Below are 21,127 nucleotides of genomic sequence, written 5' to 3' on the forward strand. Positions count from 1 at the left end.
ACACTGATAGACACAGACACATATTTACTGCAAACACACGAGTCCTGCAGTACCGTACCTAAGAGCTGATACTGTTCCCCCGTGACGGAAGTTTGACTCACATCTGAAAAACCAAACAGAAAATGAGAAAGAAAATGAATTGCAAAATAAAGGGCGAATGGGGGAATAAAGTGATTGGCCAACGTTTCCCTATCCCACCGCCCTAAGATTCAAAAATAGATTTCCTCCCCCTCAATCAACAACAAAAAAGGTATGGAACAAAAAGTAATCATGGAGTCTTATGCTGTCATTTCAAAACCAACAATAGCTGCAATCAGGGAAAGAGAATCTAGAATACTCAAGCCTTTCAAGCAACATAGGAAATTATTTTTTCTCCCTTCCCTCCCACACACAGTTGAAAACACTCTGTAACTCAAAGAGGGAGAGAACAGATTTTTTTTTTCCCTACCAGGTGGTTCAGGCTCTATGGTGGGGGACAATTAGAAAAAAGGGGATAGTTTTTTTCACATGCTGACTTTTGTGGTGGATGGGGAAACCAGCAAGACCAAAAGGTGATAAAAAAATCAGTATTTCCCCTCTGCTATTATTAAGGGATGGTGACTCAGCCTATCTTTGTGAATGAAGTTTGGAAGGGTAGGTGTCATATTTGTGGCCATCACCCTTCCTTGGGGACGGTGTTGTTTTTCCGTAGTACATGATTTAGCTTGCCTGCTGGAAAGCTCAGATTGTAGGGGTGGGGAGAAGTGTAACCAGAACTGCAGGGCAGGCTAGGAGCTGTAGCCTTCTTCAAAATTGTAAAATTGGGAATGGGAAAAAACATTAACACTTTTATTACAGTTTAGACTTAATGTTTGGCTGTGTAAGAAGTATGTTACTACTTCTAGGACTAGTATTACAAGGTGGGTGTTGTTATGAGAGATACAAACTTCTCCCCAACATTTTCTCCCCCCATGAATTTTATCAGTGTTGACTGGGCCATGGAGGGGTCTCTCCCCCCCCCCCGCCGACCCCCCCGCACTCTCTTAATTAGTAAAGCTTCTATGGCTGTTTGTCCTTACCGGAGACAGTAAATGATGCTAGGGACCAATTCTCTACTTTGTTTCTTTTCCTGGATGCCTTCCCCTTAGGGATTTTTATGACATGCCAGCCTGTCCTCAGTCTTTACTGAACTGTCTGGTCCTAGGATAAAGTGAGCCTTAAATGATGCCTAGCGAGGCTCCTTGTAACAAAAGTACAAAAACCCACCACCAAAATTATAGCACTAAGATTTTGTAATATACAGATGTCCCAGAATCAAACCTATTTAACAATTAATACATTATCTGAGGGACAAAATCATAGCAGATGATTAGCCTACAGCATCACCTACCTTCAAAATGGATTAAGACAACCAAGGGAGACTAGAGACAACAGAGTGCACTACAGGTTGGATAAAGGGTTTCTATCCCCAAAAGGTGTATGAAAAATGAGGGGGGAGGAGTTAAAATTGGCTTGAATCCTCCATAGGAAGACCTGGAAAATCAATTTGGGGCATTGACATAGTGCTTATACACCAGTCTGCTCATGTGTTCTGGGTACTTGCAAACGGCAGCACAAAACCATTAGTAAACCAATGTGAACAAGAACTCTCCCCCCTACTCTCCCAAGGAGACCTCAGCCTCTTCATTGCTAGATTTAAGGCATTTCGAAAAGACTTTTTAGTTCAAGAAGTCTTGTTAATACAAGTGTGCTGCTGAGGGGCTTATTTTACTGCTGCTTATATTGTTTATTTTGATATTTTAAATCGCTCATTGTTAATATATGTTTACACTTTATTTTATTTTTATGATGAAAGATCAAAACAATAATGAGTGAAAGTCAATGACAGAAACAACTATTTGTTTTAAAAAGGGGAAGGGGAAGATAAAAAAGAAAAAAGGAGTTAAAAAGAATTTTTTTCCAAAGTGCAAAACATATAGTCATGTGCAAGGGTCACATCATTAGACTTCTGAACTGCAAAGATCTGCTAATTGTTTTGTGACTTTCTCCTGGGGCAGCAATATGCAGCAAAGAAGAAGGGGATACAAGTTGAAGGCCCTGGGTCTAACTACAGACCAGTAAGTTGAATAAAGTACATCACAATTATCAAGGTCTGCAAAGTGAACATTTAGGGGATGCCAGAGTAGACCACAGATCATTTGAGGGAGACATATGGGAGCGAGGCCTGTTGATGACGGATCAAACACAAACAACGTGTTGCTGTTGAACAACCTATCCTTGATCTTCTCAACCACCCCAGTCTTGGCAATTTCCCTTACCCTGTTGGCACAGTTTGGCTTCCAGCAGCAGAAGCATCCTTTGTCTGTCATCTGCACTCAATGCTCAATATAGAGGACACTGTCTCTGTTTATTGTCTGGACAGAGGGATTCAAACTACCTGGGATAAACAGATTATATGGAGAATCCAGGGATTTGGGCACTTCCAACCAGGATGAGCATTTGTACACAGTCTAGATCTGACCTGAAGTAAGCTTTTGGTTTTTTCCATCTTGATAGCGGTACAATAATGAGCAAATCATTATTGGCATTTCTGATGGGTCAGAGTAAAGGTTTGGGCTTAAGACTGCCATACTGAGAGCATAAAAATGCATTACTCAGCCTGGGAGATCTAGTGTGAAGAAGCTTGTTTTTCCCCTTCATGGGTCAGTTCTAAACCCATGAAGCAGCTATCCACAGCAGTTTTTAACTTTTAGATTTCAAAAAGCCCTGCCCTTCAACAATTCTGAAATACTTGTTTTACCAAGAGGTGACCTATACCACTGGAATACTTTAAAGTGCACCACAAACATGGCATCTCTCAAAACATGCTTATGTGTGGAATGACAACCTTAATCTGTGTAAGTGATAGGGATTATGGATCCAAGGGCTGATACTTATTCAGAATTGCTGTATCTAGAATAAGAGAGTGATCTGAAGAGCACACACTTCATCCCTGTGTGTGGAGTTTGTGTATGTGGTAGAGGGAAGTCTTTATTATTCTCATTGTACTCACAGGGACAGAAAAAGTTACTTGCTTACAGCTTAGCAGGCAATGAATGCTGCACTTCTAGGATGTCTGACTCTCCTGTCTTTCATGCAGTTGCTACAACCTACTCTGAGCCCTTGGAATAAGATGAGCTATAAATAAAAATCTCTTTCCCAGCATTAATAATTCACCCTGTCCCACATCTTGTTTTGTACACTGGAATTCTGGATCACTTAAACCTTTTCCTTTAACTTTCAAATTTCCCTTCCAAAGCAGATATGCAACCCAAGATCTGAGGTGAACCATTCCAGGAGAGAGCTCTTGACATCTTCCAACAGCTATCGGTATGGTAGCATCAGAAAGAAGACGACAGTGGGCATTTATTTATTTATTTATTTATTAAATCTGTATTCTGTCCTTTGTCTCAAAGGAGCCCACATAAAGCAGATATACTTTATATTTAATCTGTGTTGCCAGATCACAGTCAGCTCTCCCAGACAGAACCTACATCAAATTATCTGGGCTGTTACACAATACAAGATATCTACCCACTTTAACTACCAAGAGGACATACATAAAAACACATGCCAGTTCCAGGCCTCTCAAACACAACTGGCTTTGCAGAGAGCAAGATGCGCAGCCTTTAATTAATATAGTCATTGACAAAATTTGCATGATATCTTCATGAACAGGGATGGTATCCAACTATGCAGCTAGCAGATCAGTAGCACTGCCACCATATTTTGTTCACATCCAATTGTGTGTGATGCAAATACATTTGATCATACAGAGAAAATTAGGTGGTGGTGCCGCCACTCATATAAATCAGTCCTTTCAACTGTTTTCTCTCTTTTGCTTTTAAACATGAACACTAGGAAAAGAGCCTTACAGTACCCCAGGTTGCTGCCTGTTGTCCAACCTGTAAGAAAAAGTCTTAACTAACAAATCTATTTGCTCTGACCCATTGTGTTCCTTCCTAGCTAGGAAGGAACCTCAGGAGTCTATACTCTAAGCCAACAATGCTCTTAGGCTTCCATCTTCAGCAGTATGGAGTCCTACTTCATTCTGGATCCAGATCCCTGCTTTATTATAAGAAAAATCAGTGGGTGGTATTAGGCAAGTCACTCTCCCTGTTTGTGTAACGGAAATAATAGTGAATTACCTTAATGGGTGATTGGGAGGAAGAATGAGACAAATCACTTTCCAGAACAGTACTATTTCTAATTCAACAGCAATAGTAGGTAAAGGCATGTTGTATTATTAACATCATCCCATCCACTTAGTGTAACTCCTTTTCCCTTTTGCCCACAGCAGAATTTAAAAGAGTTGAAGCCACAGCTAATAGCAGCAAGACTTTCATGAGGCACGTATAAAGTGATTCTAATTCACAGAACAGTAACAAGGAACAATGCTGTGAGAAAACTTTAGTTTAACAAATCCAAGGTCTTGCTGGTGCTGATAGCAGGACAACAATTCGAAGATAAACTGTTCAGGCCAATTCCCACCCTACAGAAAGCAAGGGCTGGATAAGAATGGGTTGAAAACGATAGCAGAAAAGAACAGAGATATACTCATTCTTAAGCTAAGTTCCACTAAGCCTTTTATTTCTTTCTCAGACTCAAAGCAACAGTAAAGAATGTGGATCCCTGTGTAGTCAAAATGGCACCTTCTACAGAGCGAGTTATCACCAGGCTTGGGAGATCACCAAAGTTTGAAGAAATAAGAAAAGGGGAGGCACCTCAAAACAGCTTAACAAGGACCAAGTATGCTCAACAGCTATGGAATACTGGGAGGGCAGGCAGTAAACCAATGAGGAAGGGTCACAGAACAGAATGTCTTGGTTGGAACCCTAAAACAGGAGCAGTCCACACTGCAACACAATGTTGAAAGTCTCACTTATACAGTTAAACAGGAATCTCAAGAAAATTAATACTGGCAAACCATATGCTGCTGTAGGAGAAAATGTTTCACAGGTATTAGCTATCTGAAACTGGAATTTAACCACTACTAGGGTAGCTATATGGCACAGCCACATGCAACATTTGGGGATGCAATAAGTGAAGATGCTACAATGGATGGAAATCTGGAGGGAGGGAGGGAGGGAGGGGAACATCCTGAAGCTTTATTTAGAAGCTAAGACCCAGCTTTATATTTTTTTGTTTATGGCATCATAAAATCCTACTGCCTAATTCTATCTTGACCTGACTTCTTGATGATATTCCCAAGATTGCTGGGGAATCACAACCTATAGTTTTCCATTGCTCTAAATGCTTTCTCTGTCCTGGACTGAAAAAAGAGCCTAGGAGTCCTGGCTGACTGTTGTAACCACATGGAACCCATTTCTTTCCCAGAGCAGGAAGGATAGCTCAGACCTGGTGCCAAACCTCACTAGGCTCTAACCATTAGATTATATTTCTGTTCCACTTCAGTAGCTAGCCTCCTGGCACTCAGTTACTGTTTGACTAAGGTCAAACCAAAGAATTCTAGCAAAGAGGCTACCATTGGATCATACAAGGCCAGATGGGAAGGATATGAATTAAAGCAAGGGAGACATTGGGAATGCCACTGAGGACAGAGGTTGTAGTCTGGCAATATCTAGAGCTGGAAACAAAAGCAGAGGTTACAGACGAGAAACAGAGAGCCTAGTAAAACAGATTAAACATTACTTCTCCATACCAAAGCTTCTTAAGTAAGAAACTGCAAGTGAAGGGGGAGGGTGAAAAGAAGAGGAAGAAATCATTATCTGAAAGAAACTGCTCCAGTCCAACTTGTTTACCTGATGCCACAGTCTCATTAGGTTTCCAGATCTGCCCTATGCTGGCTCTTTTCTGCTTGCCTTCCTCCACTTGCCCCTCATCATCATCTTCTACCTTGGTCACGGTGAACTGTGGCATGTTCAAGGCAAAACTTTCTCCCAGGCTAGGAAGGGAAGAATTGAAAGCGTTGGTGGATCAGGTGACAGGCAACCCCCAGGAAATGGGAGGGATAGGGTGTGTACATGTGTAGAGCGTTGGGGAGACACGCCTCCACCGGTAGGTGTGTGCCTGTGTCCCAGCATATGCAAGCCAGCAAGCATATTTACCACACTGGCGCTAAGAGGATTATCGCCTCCTCTTCTGCTGCCTTCAGTACTGATTTGCAGCTATCTTTTAGCTAGAGCAGTGGAGTAGCAGCCACACAGAAACATTTCTATTGCAGACTGGAAATAATGCAGCATGCCTGCAGGTATAAGAACTTCACAAACACCACAGAGAGGGTGCCTGAGAAGCAGAGAAGTATAAAGCTGGGAGGAGCTGTGAAGGTCATGCACCAGAGGGCAGGAACCTGTATTAAATTGAAGAATACAAGCTGTGAGTAATTAGAAATTATAAAGCAAATAATAGAAGTGCCTGCAGTGTAGCTATACTAGTGGTGCCTGTAGGACAAGAAATGTGTTCTATTAAACAAACTTAACCACTTGAGAAAAGCAAGCCAGTCCCCATCAGAAGATTGTCCAATCTGGAGAAAAATGCCTTTCCCCAAAGCCATAATGTGCCTCACAATCCATGTACCTACACAGTGACAATTGACGGAAGAGGGGCCCCCCTAATTGCTTTGAAATCTTCCCGGAAGCACTGAGGAAATAATATGGACATTAAATCCTCCCTCTGGTTCTGAAAAGAAAACTGTGGTAGCAGGGCACAGGGAATGGGAGTCTGTGTTGTGATGTTCAAGAACAGAACAGGATTTAGGTGGTGGAGCAAGAAAAAAATTCTGGGAGCTGGAACTCCTGGGTACAACCAGTGCCAGTACCAGGCTATTTTGCTCCCTAGGCAAGGCTAACTACTTGCACCCCCCCCCCTGAAAAAAATGGCTAACTTCAATTTTCAAAAACAGATGTCTCGCAGAAAAAATGAAAAGCACAAAACTTGAAACTGCTAAATTTATTTTAAATTGCAAGAATAAGTAATACAATAATCTTTGATTATCTTTCTAAAATACAAAAGAAAATGTTTTAGCACACAAATCATTCTGAATAATCTTGTGAATTGTGATGTTAAAATTTAAGTCTCTTAAAAGTTTCAATTTCAGGCACATCAAAATCTCACTTTGTGTGCCTTTTCCTTTGCAAATTTTGTCACCAGTTATTCCTTCAGGTCAAGTGCTGATGCTTGTGCATGTATAAAACTGTGCCCCTCAAAGGTCAGTACAGCACCCCTCTGAGGTCTGCACCCGGCTGCCTAGTTGGCCTAATGATAGCACTGGACCTGGGTACAACCTCCAGTTTTGGTAAGAGAGCGGAAAGATAAGAGGTGTGCAGCTATGGCCGAGTAGTCTCTCTTTTCTGTTCAGTCTCTTCCCAAGTAATTCACGACCCTTGTCTTCAGCAAAGGATTTTTTGCTGAATCCACACAACCACCCAGTGGTATGATCTATGGACCACAGCCTGCTCTGTACTTCCCAAGTCCATTGGACAAAGACTGTATCACTCCGATAACTTTGTACAGCCCTTACCATTCTAAATATCATAAAAGTAGCAGCACTCTAGTGGGCCAATCTAAACAAATCCAGTTGCTCTAGTTCTTTCAGCAATCTCATCAAAGCGATTTATACTCTCATGAGTGCTGATATTAGGACCAAAGCCATAATCAACTTGAAAAACAGCTAAACTGGGAATTTGAGGACAGTGCTGCAAACACTCAACACAGCACAAGCACTGCAGGTACCGGGAGACTGAAACCATTTCCATCACTCATGGCTCCCAAAATAGATTTAGACAGGCATACTCTGAACTAAAGATATGCCATTGAGTTACACGGGGGTAAGGGAAAACAGTGCACAGACTTCAGTCAAGTTTACAGTTTCTCTCCGTTACTGTGCAGCTGCTGACCAATGAAATCTGGCAAGACCAACAGCATCAAATGAACTCCAAAACTATTCATGTATCTGTTAAATATTGCCGTTTATCAAGGTATTCATTTAATACTGCCTGTTCATCAAGGCTTGGGGCTCTCCTTGAACAGGCAGTATTAACACTTGTAAAACACCTGAGGTTTTTTACTTCAGTGGTTCTGAAACTTTTTTTCCCCATGGACCACTTGAAAATTGCTGATGGTCATGGTGGATCACTTAATGATTCTTCTTCCTGTTGTAGCAATTGTAATGCACTGCACTAGATGTTGTATAATTTTCACTTGCTTCTTTCATTTCTTATATTGTATTATATTGTATTATATTGTATTACCATTTGCATTCTGTAGAATTCAAACTGTAATACAATAAAATACAATATAAGAAATAAAAGCAATAAAATACAGTTAAAAATAAATATGAAAATTTAATATGGATATGCCACGAGCCCTCTGAATGAAGCTTGCAAACCACTGGTGGTCCATGGATCACAGTTTGGGAACCCCAGTTCTACCTCATATTACCTCCCTCAGTAATCCCAAAATTATGTTAAACCTTATTATTTATTTTTAGTATTAATACATAGTCATCAGTACGCAAGGCACTTTAAAGAGAACAAGAGGATGTGTTCCCTTTATTGCCTAAGCTTCAACACAGAGGATGCAACAGAGGAAGAATAGGGAAGTGGAGGCAGGAGTAAATAGAGGAGCAGCATTAGATTAGTTACATGTACTTAAGAGTTAAGTGAGGTCATGGAGGGATCTGCCAAAGGTGGGTTTTGATAAAAGTATATGAAGGAAGTAATGGAGATGGCAACTCACAGTGGTTCTGGGAGGCAGTTAAGTTCTTTAAAAAAAAGTAGTGGAACTACCGGTTCCACGCGCAGGACCAGCCAGACAGGCCCAGCTTCGCAGTCTCAATGCGTGGATGAGACGATGGTGTCGGGTGGAAGGGTTTGGATTTGTTAGGCACTGGGGAACATTTTGGGACAAGCCGGGCCTGTACAAAAGGGACGGGCTCCACTTGAACCAGAATGGAACCAGACTGCTGGCACTTAAAATTAAAAAGGTGGCAGAGCAGCTTTTAAACTGACTGAGGGGGGAAACCCGACAGGAGCTGAGAAAGGTCCGGTTCGGAATAAACCTCCCCCCTGGGATAAAAATTTTATTTTATTTATTTATTTATTAAATTTATATACCGCCCGACTAGCAATAGCTCTCTGGGCGGTGAACATAAAACAGCATAAAAATACAATAAATAACAAAACAATACTAAAATACAAGCAACAATCCAACACAATAAACATTTTTAAAATTAAATCAGTGTAACTTAAAATGCTTCAGAGAATAGGAAGGTTTTGACCTGGCGCCGGAAGGAGAGCAGAGTCGGCGCCAGGCGTACTTCCTCAGGGAGACTGTTCCAAAGTTCGGGGGCCACCACTGAGAAGGCCCTAGATCTTGTCATCACCCTCCGGGCCTCCCTGTGAGTTGGAACCCGGAGGAGGGCCTTCGTAGCAGAACGTAGTGCACGGGCCGGTTCATATCGGAAGAGGCGTTCCGCAAGGTATCGTGGTCCCGCACCATATAAGGCTTTATAGGTTAATACCAACACTTTGAATCTAGCCCGGAAACATATTGGCAACCAGTGCAAGCTGGCCAGAACAGGTGTTATATGCTCGGACCGCTTGGTTCTTGTCAGCAATCTGGCCGTCGCATTTTGCACTAGTTGTAGCTTCCGAACTGTCTTCAAAGGTAGCCCTACGTAAAGCGCATTACAGTAATCCAAACGTGAGGTTACCAGAGCATGTACCACTGATGTAAGGTCCTCTTTACTCAAATAGGGACGTAGCTGGGCTACCAACCGAAGTTGGTAAAACGCATTCCTAACCACCGAGGCTACTTGAGCCTCAAGTGAGAGGGAAGAGTCTAAAAAGACTCCCAGACTACGAACCCGGTCCTTTAGGGGGAGTGTAACCCCGTCCAGGACAGGGTATATATCCACCATCCGATCAGAGAACCCGTCCACCAACAGCATCTCAGTCTTGTCTGGATTTGTTAACTCTCATCCAGTCCATTGTCGAGGCCAGGCAACCTCGAAAAACCAAAGAAATGATGAAATTTTAAAAGGGGTAGGCCTAGAAGTAGGCATTGTGAGAGCAGGGGCACAGGATATAAATTCAGAAGAGCAAAATTACCCACAGGCCTAACCACAAGTGCCAAAGACACTTGAAGAGAGACACTGCTTACAAGTGCCTGTACGCTAATGCTAGGAGCCTGCGAACCAAGATGGGAGAACTGGAGTGCTTGGTCTTAGAGGAGAGCATTGATATAGCGAGCATAACGGAGACCTGGTGGAATGGAGAAAACCAGTGGGATACGGTTATCCCTGGATATAAACTATATCGGAAGGACAGGGAAGGACGTATTGGTGGCGGAGTCGCTCTATACGTGAAAGAAGGCATTGAATCCAGCAAGCTCGAAACCCCAAAAGAGGCAGACTCCTCCACAGAATCGTTGTGGGTGGTGATACCATGCCCCAGGAGGGACTTAATACTGGGAACGATCTATCGTCCCCCTGATCAAAATGCTCAAGGAGACCTTGAGATGAGATATGAAATTGAGGAAGCATCCAAACTAGGAAATGTGGTAGTAATGGGTGACTTCAACTACCCGGACATAGACTGGCTGCATATGTGTTCCAGTCATGACAAAGAAGCAAGGTTTCTAGATATTCTAAATGACTATTCCCTAGACCAGTTGGTCATGGAACCGACCAGAGGGACGGCAACCCTGGACTTAATCCTCAGTGGGGACCGGGACCTGGTGCAAGATGTAAGTGTTGTTGAACCGATTGGGAGCAGTGACCACAGTGCTATTAAATTAAACATACATGTAACTGGCCAATTGCCAAGAAAATCCAACACGGTCACATTTGACTTCAAAAGAGGAAACTTCACAAAAATGAGGGGATTGGTAAAAAGAAAGCTGAAAAACAAAGTCCAGAGGGTCACATCACTCAAAAATGCTTGGAAGTTGTTTAAAAACACTATATTAGAAGCTCAACTGGAGTGCATACCGCAGATCAGAAAAGGTACCGCCAGGGCCAAGAAGATGCCAGCATGGTTAACGAGCAAAGTCAAGGAAGCTCTTAGAGGCAAAAAGTCTTCCTTCAAAAAATGGAAGTCTTGTCCAAATGAAGAAAATAAAAAAGAACACAAACTCTGGCAAAATAAATGCAAGAAGACAATAAGGGATGCTAAAAAAGAATTTGAGGAGCACATTGCTAAGAACATAAAAACCAACAACAAAAAATTCTATAAATACATTCAAAGCAGGAGACCATCTAGGGAGACGATTGGACCCTTGGATGATAAGGGAGTCAAAGGTGTACTAAAGAACGATAAGGAGATTGCAGAGAAGCTAAATGAATTCTTTGCATCTGTCTTCACTGTGGAAGATATAGGGCAGATCCCTGAACCTGAACTAACATTTGCAGGAAGGGATTCTGAGGAACTGAGACAAATAGTGGTAACGAGAGAGGAAGTTCTAAGCTTAATGGACAATATAAAAACTGACAAATCACCGGGCCCGGATGGCATCCACCCGAGAGTTCTCAAAGAACTCAAATGTGAAATTGCTGATCTGCTAACTAAAATATGTAACTTGTCCCTCGGGTGCTCCTCCGTGCCTGAGGACTGGAAAGTGGCAAATGTAACGCCAATCTTCAAAAAGGGACCCAGAGGGGATCCCGGAAATTACAGGCCAGTTAGCTTAACTTCTGTCCCTGGAAAACTGGTAGAAAGTATTATTAAAGCTAGATTAACTAAGCACATAGAAGAACAAGCCTTGCTGAAGCAGAGCCAGCATGGCTTCTGCAAGGAAAAGTCCTGTCTCAGTAACCTATTAGAATTCTTTGAGAGTGTCAACAAGCATATAGATAGAGGTGATCCAGTGGACATAGTGTACTTAGACTTTCAAAAAGCATTTGACAAGGTACCTCACCAAAGGCTTCTGAGGAAGCTTAGCAGTCATGGAATAAGAGGAGAGGTCCTCTTGTGGATAAGAAATTGGTTAAGAAGCAGAAAGCAGAGAGTAGGAATAAATGGACAGTTCTCCCAATGGAGGGCTGTAGAAAGTGGAGTCCCTCAAGGATCGGTATTGGGACCTGTACTTTTCAACGTTCATTAATGACCTAGAATTAGGAGTGAGCAGTGAAGTGGCCAAGTTTGCTGACGACACTAAATTGTTCAGGGTTGTTAAAACAAAAAGGGATTGCGAAGAGCTCCAAAAAGACCTCTCCAAACTGAGTAAATGGGCAGAAAAATGGCAAATGCAATTCAATATAAACAAGTGTAAAATTATGCATATTGGAGCAAAAAATCTTAATTTCACATACACGCTCATGGGGTCTGAACTGGCGGTGACCGACCAGGAGAGAGACCTCGGGGTTGTAGTGGACAGCACGATGAAAATGTCGACCCAGTGTGCGGCAGCTGTGAAAAAGGCAAATTCCATGCTAGCGATAATTAGCAAAGGTATTGAAAATAAAACAGCCGATATCATAATGCCGTTGTATAAATCTATGGTGCGGCCGCATTTGGAATACTGTGTACAGTTCTGGTCGCCTCATCTCAAAAAGGATATTCTAGAGTTGGAAAAGGTTCAGAAGAGGGCAACCAGAATGATCAAGGGGATGGAGCGACTCCCTTACGAGGAAAGGTTGCAGCATTTGGGGCTTTTTAGTTTAGAGAAAAGGCGGGTCAGAGGAGACATGATAGAAGTGTATAAAATTATGCATGGCATTGAGAAAGTGGATAGAGAAAAGTTCTTCTCCCTCTCTCATAATACTAGAACTCGTGGACATTCAAAGAAGCTGAATGTTGGAAGATTCAGGACAGACAAAAGGAAGTACTTCTTTACTCAGCGCATAGTTAAACTATGGAATTTGCTCCCACAAGATGCAGTAATGGCCACCAGCTTGGATGGCTTTAAAAGAAGATTAGACAAATTCATGGAGGACAGGGCTATCAATGGCTACTAGCCATGATGGCTGTGCTCTGCCACCCTAGTCAGAGGCAGCATGCTTCTGAAAACCAGTTGCTGGAAGCCCCAGGAGGGGAGAGTGTTCTTGCACTCGGGTCCTGCTTGCGGGCTTCCCCCAGGCACCTGGTTGGCCACTGTGAGAACAGGATGCTGGACTAGATGGGCCACTGGCCTGATCCAGCAGGCTCTTCTTATGTTCTTATGTTCTTATGGGCAGGAACAGACTGGAATGGTATTTCAGGAAAACATTTCACCCCATTTCAACACCAAGTGCTAGAATACAGTTACAAAAGTCCACAAACAAAATATATTTCACTTTCACTAGTACGTTTGCAAGATATTCACAATGATTGCAAGGTAGAAAGATCAGTGTGCTTAATCTGGATCAGAGTTTAATGATCCCAGAGCTCCACCCCAGAAGGTCTGAAATGAAACATTAATGAATTAGCATTGGAATCTCCTGCACAAGGAAACAAGCTCTCAGATCCTGCTTGAACATTTGCCAAATGAAGTGACATGGGTCTACACAATGGACCAGATTTATTTATTAACATTTCACCACCACCCTACAAAAAAAGGAAAAGGAAAAAAGAAACTCAAAGCAGCTTACTGTAACATATATATCCAATAAAACCATGGTAACAAAATGAATTGGACAACCATCATAAAATACCAACATCACAAAACACAAGCATTTCTAAAAGCAACAAAAAGCAACTCAGAACTCCCCCCCCCGCCGCCAAAAAAAGTAAAGACACAGAAAAAGGGATTTTTCCTAAATCACCAGGTTTGAGCAAAATGGCTAAAACCATAAACTGTCAGGATTTGACAAATCTCAACTGAAAGGTCATTCCACAAGATGAGTGCCACCAACAATGAGTGTGCCCTATTCCTTGTTGCCACCTTCCAAGTCTTAGGGAGCCAAGGAATCCAGAGCAGGGCCTCTGATTATTAAAGGCACATACATGGAGAAATATATGGAAGGTAGTGGTCCTTAAGACTGAGTGAAACACTGCCATATTGACCTTCCGAATTCATTTCAGGAGCCAGTGTATTATCAAGTCCCTTGTCACAAAGTACTCTAGAATCCACCTTTTGCTATAGGTACAGTGGCTGTCCATTTTACAGGCTACAGTACTGAAAACACCAGTTACTACCGCACTTTCTTGAACTTGCCCTGCCTGGATTCCACAATGAAGGCTCCTTCTTTGCCTCTTGAGGCTGAAACAGAGCTTCCTATCTCAAGCACCCAGACAGCAGGAAGAGGATGCATTTCAGAAGCCATTTCTCAAAAATTTAGAACAAACTCTTCCTGGCTGGCAGCATTTTAAAAACTTTTAACACCCAGTAGCCTTCAGGCAGACATGATTTTTAGTCTTTGTTTTTATTTTAATTATTGTGCCCCACGTGGGCACAAGAACTGATGATTTTTGCCTTAGCTTAGCAACTAAAACTAAGGATCCTTGCTGAGGTAACTCTCTGCTTCCTCTCCACCATCACCAGCCGGCTTTGCTGGCAGTTGCCAGGAACTATAGTCTCTTCTTCACAGAACAGGTTGTATGCCTCTTCCTTATGCTAACTCCTGTTACTTTTGCTGTACCAGGATGGAAACACTACAAGACTGCCCCCTGCATCCTTTGCCAAAATACTCAGGCAGTACTTTTAAACTGGCAACATATATTTCTCCCTCCATGTTTCCCTTGTGCCTCTCCAAATACCTCTTATGTCATGCTCAATGTAAAGCTACTTAGTCTTTTCACTGCATCTCCACCACCTTCCCATCCAATCCCATTTCTCTTTTTCTCTCCACTATACTTCTCAAGAAAGTCAAAAAGCCTAATTGGTGATTACTCTAAGCCTGTTCCCTTCTCTATTCCAAACTTTGTTCATTTATCAAAATCACCAAATTGTGTCCCTCTTCCTTCCTGTCCCATTCCTTCACTCGCACACTTGTAGCTTCTTTGGAGGACGTTGTGCTCTAAACGCTGCTGTTTTACAAACATTTCTCTTCATTGCTTTGGGCAGATTGTAGTTTCAGCCAAAACTCTGTCTTCTCTCTATCCCCTTTCCTGAACAATTTTATTGCATCCTAGGTTTGCTGTGTATTTCTTTGCTAGTTTTTGAAACTCATAGCTTGGATGATTAGTGTTAACTCTTTAAAATTAGTGTGCTACTTTAAAAAGCCTGTATCAATTCTGCTTGCTATTTTTTTAATAGACATGCTAATTTCCTTTTTAATATAATAAAATTACTCAAGATTTATCTTTGTTGCCCTTGACTACATTAACCCTTGAGGGATCATATTGCAGAGTGCCCCCAAGTCAATGTCAAAATGTCCTACAATAAGTGTTAAGGTTGCTCATGAAAACTTCAAACTTGCATGCACATTGCACACTTCAAAACTTCATTGTCACATGCCAGATGGAATCTAGGGTGCCTGAAAACAGAGATCTCCTATGTCACTATGGGGGCTACAATATTGGCCCAATGCATCTTGGACACATTTGAATCCGATACATCCTCTCTTCTTATACAATGTAAACTCTGGTTGAAAATCAACACAGAGCTAATCAGAGCTGGAGGAAAATTTCAGTCACAAAAAGCATAAAGGAGTCAGATGTCAAGCATGAAGCTTACTAGGACACACTGGTGCCCAAACTGTACGTCCAACAGAAATTTATTGTTTATTCAGGACTCCTAAACCTCCACTGGCAAGTTCTTCAGAGCAATCATTTGGAAATCACTACAAACACCTTTCGATTATCATCTGGTTGCATCCTCATCTGCTATTTGAGTCCTGGCTGTTCCAGTTATTCCTCCACTGATTTTTGTTCAAGCTGTATAAGCAGGGCAGCTCTATAATGCCCTGGAGTGGAAGAAAAGGAGACTGAGGTCAGCACGCCACATGCTGTGGGAGAATATACAATATGGGTCTGAGTGAATTCTGCCACTGCATATTGTTCAGTTAAATAATCATCTTACCTCTCAGGGCTCAAGGAAGCAGGGGCCAGATTTTTCCCTTCATTAATTACAATACAGAGTCACCTCCATGTTTTATGTTATTAACTCCAGCTGTTCAAAGAGCACGCCAGCTAAAATTAAAGTAGCAGTTTTCAAAAATAACAAAATGTTCTAATTTGCTGTTCTGTTTCATATCTTCCAAATATGGCTCCCATTTTCCTGTTTTGTCAACATTTTCCTTTATTGTTGCATCTGCTGAAATTAAAGGTTCGGTGCCACAATTTCCATTGTGCAGCAGGAATGTTGGTCTACAAGTTTCCCATTGCCTTCTGTATTTACCTTTATAAGCATAAATATTGTGTAAATCTTTGAGAAGAGACCTTGAAATGTTTGCTCACAATTAGTTAAATTTGAAACACTTCTCCCATCTCTTTACCATCTTAATATTAAAACTCTTTATCTACAAATACTGAATGCACTGTCATAAATTAATCTCCTATGGGTAGGTAATACACTGGCCATCTAAAGTCCAGGTGTTTTGCTAACTGGTAAAAGCTTCCCTGTTCATGTGAGCAACCCTGGACATTAATTCTAGTACCAGCTGTACTGAACTTTGGATATTGTACAGCCACGAGAGTAAAATGAAACTTCTTAAAATATCTGTCCCAGAGCTTTTTTTATCTTTCCTCCAAAAAAACATTTTCTCGTAATGCAATCCTACACATCTGCCTACCCAGAGGTAGATAAGTGAGTACAGGATTGCACCTTTGAAGAAGCAGATATGTCAAGTGGTTCTAAAACCCACTATTGTCCTGTACATATCTATGCAGAAGTAAGTCCCACTGAGCTCAATGGGGTTTATTCCCAAATACATGGATACAAGATTGCACCCCAAAGCAGGTTTATCAGTAGATTAATTTAACTCGTATTTCCATCTTGCTCTGCATTGTTATTGTTATGTGCCTTCAAGTCGATTATGACTTATGGCAACCCTATGAATCAGGGACCTCCAAAAGCATCTGTCATGAACCACCCTGTTCAGATCTTGTAAGTTCAGGTCTGTGGCTTCCTTTATGGAATTAATACATCTCGTTTGGCCTTCCTTTTTTTCTACTCCTTTCTGTTTTTCCCAGCATTATTGTCTTTTCTAGTGAATCAGGTCTTCTCATTATGTGTCCAAAGTATGATAACCTCAGTTTCATCATTTTAGCTTCTAGTGATAGTTCTGGTTTAATTTCTTCTAACACCCAATTATTGGGGTTTTTCGCAGTCCATGGTATGCACAAAGCTCTCCTCCATCACCAAATTTCAAACAAGTTGATTCTTCTCTTATCCACTTTTTTAACGGTCCAACTTTCACATCCATACATAGAGACCGGGAATACCATGGTCTGAATGATACTGACTTTGGTGTTCAGTGATACATCTTTGTATTTGAGGACCTTTTCTAGTTCTCTCACAGCTGCCCTCTCCAGTCCTAGCCTTCTTCTGATTTCTTGACTATTGTCTCCATTTTGGTTAATGACTGTGCCAAAGTATTGATAATCCTTGACAAGTTCAATGTCCTCACTGTCAACTTTAAAGTTACATAAATCTTCTGTTGTCAGTATTTTAGTCTTCTTGACGTTCAGCTGTAGTCTTGCTTTTCTGCTTTCCTCTTTAACTTTCCTCAGCATTCGTTTCAAATCATTACTGATTTCTGCTAATAGTATGGTATTGTCTGCATATCTTAAATTATTGATATTTCTCCCTCCATTTTTCACACCTCCTTCATCTCGGTCCAATCCCGCTTTCCATATGATATGTTCTGCGTACAGATTAAACAGATAGGGTGATAAAATACACCCCTGTCTCACACCCTTTTCCTATTGGGAACCAATGGGTTTCTCCATATTCTGTCCTTACAGCAGCCTCTTGTCCAGACTATAGGTTGCACATCAGGACAATCAGATGCTGTGGCACCCCCAGTTCTTTTAAAGCATTCCATAGTTTTTCATGATCTACACAATCAAAGGCTTTGCTGTAATCTATAAAGCACAGGGTGATTTTCTTCTGAAACTCTTTGCTCCGTTCCATTATCCAACATATGTTTGCGATATGATCTCTGGTACCTCTTCTCTTTCTAAATCCATCTTGGATGTCTGGCATTTCTCGCTCCATATATGGTAAGAGTCTTTGTTGTAGAATCTTGAGCATTACTTTACTTGCATGGGATATTAAGGCAATAGTTCGATAATTACTGCATTCCCTGGGATCCCCTTTCTTTGGAATTGGGATATATATTTAACACTTCCAATCTGTGGGCCATTGTTTAGTTTTCCATATTTGTTGACAGATTTTTGTCAAAATTTGGACAGATTCAGTCTCAGTAGCTTGTAGCCACTCTATTGGTATGCCATCTGTTCCTGCTGATTTGTTTCTTCCAAGTATTTTAAGAGGATCTTTTACCTCACATTCTAAAATTTCTGGTTCTTCATCATATGGTTCCTCTGTGAATGAATCTGTCATCCTTGCATCTTTTTTATAGAGTTCTTCAGTGTATTGCTTCCATCTTCCTTTTATTTCATCTCAGTCAGTCAGTGTGTTCCCCTGTTGATTATTCAGCATCCCTAATTGTGATTTAAGTTTCCCTTCCATTTCTTTAATCTTTTGGAATAGGGCTCTTGTTCTTCCCTTTTTGTTGTCGTCTTCTATTTCTATGCAATAAATATTGTAATAGTTCTCTTTGTCCCTACATACTAGTCGCTGTAGTGTTGCATTTAGGGTTCTGACTGTGTTTCTATTGTCTTTTGCTTTTGCTTTCCTTCTCTCTTTAACCATTTTAAGAGTTTCTTCAGTCATCCATTGAGGTCTTTCTCTCCTTTGAACCAGAGGTATTTCCGTTTTACATTCTTCCCTGTTCATGTCTCTGACTTCACTCCATAGTTTTTCTGGTTCTCTGTCAACTAAGTTTAAAGCCTCAAATCTGTTCCTTATTTGATCTTTATATTCTTCTGGGATGTTATTTAAATTATATTTTGGCATTATGATTGCTTTGTTGTTGTTCTTTAGGTTTACCCTGATTTTCGATACAACCAGTTCATGATCTGTACCTCAGTCTGCTCCTGGTCTTGCTTTTGCAGAAAGTATGGAACTTCTCCATCTTCTGCTACGAATTATACAATCAATTTGATTCCTATATTGACCATCTGGTGATGTCCAAATGTACAGTCGTCTTTTCGGTTGCTCAAAAAATGTGTTTGCAAGAAACAAATTGTTGGCTTCACAGAATTCAAGTAGTGTTTCTCCTGCTTCAATTCTGTCTCCTAAGCCACATTTCCCCACAATTCCTAGTTCTTCTCTGTTCCCTACCTTTGCATTCCAGTCCCCCATGATTATCATCATATCTTGTTTTGGTGTGTGATCAATTTCCTCCTGTACTTCTGCATAAAATCTCTCCAATTCTTCTTCTTCTGCATTTGATGTTGGAGCGTAGACTTGATGGTTATGTTAATAGGTTTCCCCTTTAATCTCATTGATATCACTTGCTCAGACCTTGCGTTGTAGCTTCTAATTGCTTTTGCTACATCACTTCTCACTATTAAAGCAACCCCATTTCTTCTTGATTTCTCATTTCCTGCATTAAGTATTTTGTAGTTTCCTGATTGAAAATGTCCTATTCCCGTCCATTTTAATTCACTCACACCAAGTATTGTAATTGACAATTTCTACCTTTCCCTGGTTCATGCTTCTCACATTCCATGTTCCTATTGTGTGCGTTGTACAACTCCGGACTCTACTTTCGCATCTGTGTGCATCAGCCTCTGGGCTTCCTTTTGGCTTTGACCCAGCTGCATCCTTAGTCACAGTGCTACTCGGACTTGTCCTTTGTTCTTCCCCAGTAGCTCGGTAAGTGCCTTCTGACCTGGGGGTCTCATCTTCCAGCACTATCTCGTGTTGCATTTTGGATACCTTGTTCATAGGGTTTCGTAGTAAGAGGTATTCAGAGGTGGTTTACCATTGCCTTCCTCTGAGTTTGGATGCATCTTAGTCTGGTGTCTCAGCTTTGACCATTCTGCCTTGGATGCCCCCGCTAGGAATCTAGCTTCTTGGTCTAGACTCCTGACGGGTTTGCTCTCAGCTTCTTCAGCACTCTCAAACCCCCTCACCACGTTAAGGTGTGCATCCTACAGGGGGTGCTCTGCATTATCTTTCTTAAATCTTCATCTATGTGTAGACCTAACATCTCTGATTCACCTTATCTCCTGACAACTTCTGAAGTCCTGCAATGTAGCCATTAATTTTTTCATTGAAAAGTTAGGATACTGTAACATACCAGTGTATATAGAGCTATTGTGTATTACTTTTATTCATTAGTTATTAATATAGACAAAACTCCAAAATATACCATCATTACAAAAGTTAAGGACCAAAAATAAAAGAGGATGTTCTTGCAAAAACCCCCACAAAAAACAGAACTTGATAGTTAAATATATGTCACTGTTCTTGTTAAAAGTGCACTATATAATACTCCTAACTCAAGGATGTCACCATTAAAAAAATAGTGTATCAGTATGCAACATTTTACCATTACCTACTTTCTCCTTTGTCACTATTTTCCTACTTTCCCTGCTATTACCGTGCATGCACACACACACATACAAATGCATGACATAAATGCTGTATGAATGCCTCCCAAGTTACTCACCTTCAAGAAATAGTTACTAAACTTGGCTAAGTCCCTCACTGTCCACAATTATTAGGTCTGATTTTATTATTAGACTACAACTACAGTTCTGCATTCAGTTCTGACTGCTATAGTGATAAAAATATTGGAAAGCTGGGAAGCCTTCAGGAGAAAGCTTCAAGGCATGAGCTTAGAAAGCAAACTGTATGAGGAAAGGCTAGAGAATTTCTATAAATTCTGCGCAGAGAAGGGTTTAACAAGAATGAATGACTAAAAAGAGCTCCCCATGACAATTTCCTGAGCAGCTACTGAATTCAACTTTTATAATTTGTGGTCTACTCATGCACTGTTGCAAGACTGTTCACTAGAACACTCACATACCAACATGTCAACAAAATGGACACATTCAAGTGTTGCTGCTGTGTGCAAAGTAATGAAATCAGTTTGCCATAAAAACAAGCCCAGTGAAAAAATTATTCCACTCAGTCCATTAAACCATCACAACACTTGTATGGCTGCTTCTCCCTGTCCATTTGCAACATTTCCACTTGACCCACATCAGCC

At 41.2% G+C, this 21,127-nt stretch overlaps 1 protein-coding gene across 7 annotated transcripts in view; it reads right to left on the reverse strand.

The window, feature by feature from the left end:
• The window catches only part of SLC12A6 (solute carrier family 12 member 6), a 58,916-nt gene that overhangs the window by 27,271 nt on the left and 10,518 nt on the right, over positions 1-21,127 (reverse strand). For 4 of the 7 annotated variants that reach the window (XM_061591384.1, XM_061591383.1, XM_061591390.1 and 1 more), the window contains exon 3: positions 59-103. The exons of 2 other annotated variants lie outside the window; for them this stretch is intronic. In XM_061591384.1, coding sequence (XP_061447368.1) covers positions 59-103 — 45 coding nt within the window. Of the gene's footprint in view, positions 1-58; positions 104-5,780; positions 5,932-21,127 lie in introns of those variants that run through there. One more of the 7 variants, XM_061591387.1, reaches the window with a different exon arrangement.

The sequence above is a fragment of the Rhineura floridana genome, chromosome 11 (assembly GCF_030035675.1).
Source record: "Rhineura floridana isolate rRhiFlo1 chromosome 11, rRhiFlo1.hap2, whole genome shotgun sequence".
Lineage (NCBI taxonomy): Eukaryota > Metazoa > Chordata > Lepidosauria > Squamata > Rhineuridae > Rhineura > Rhineura floridana.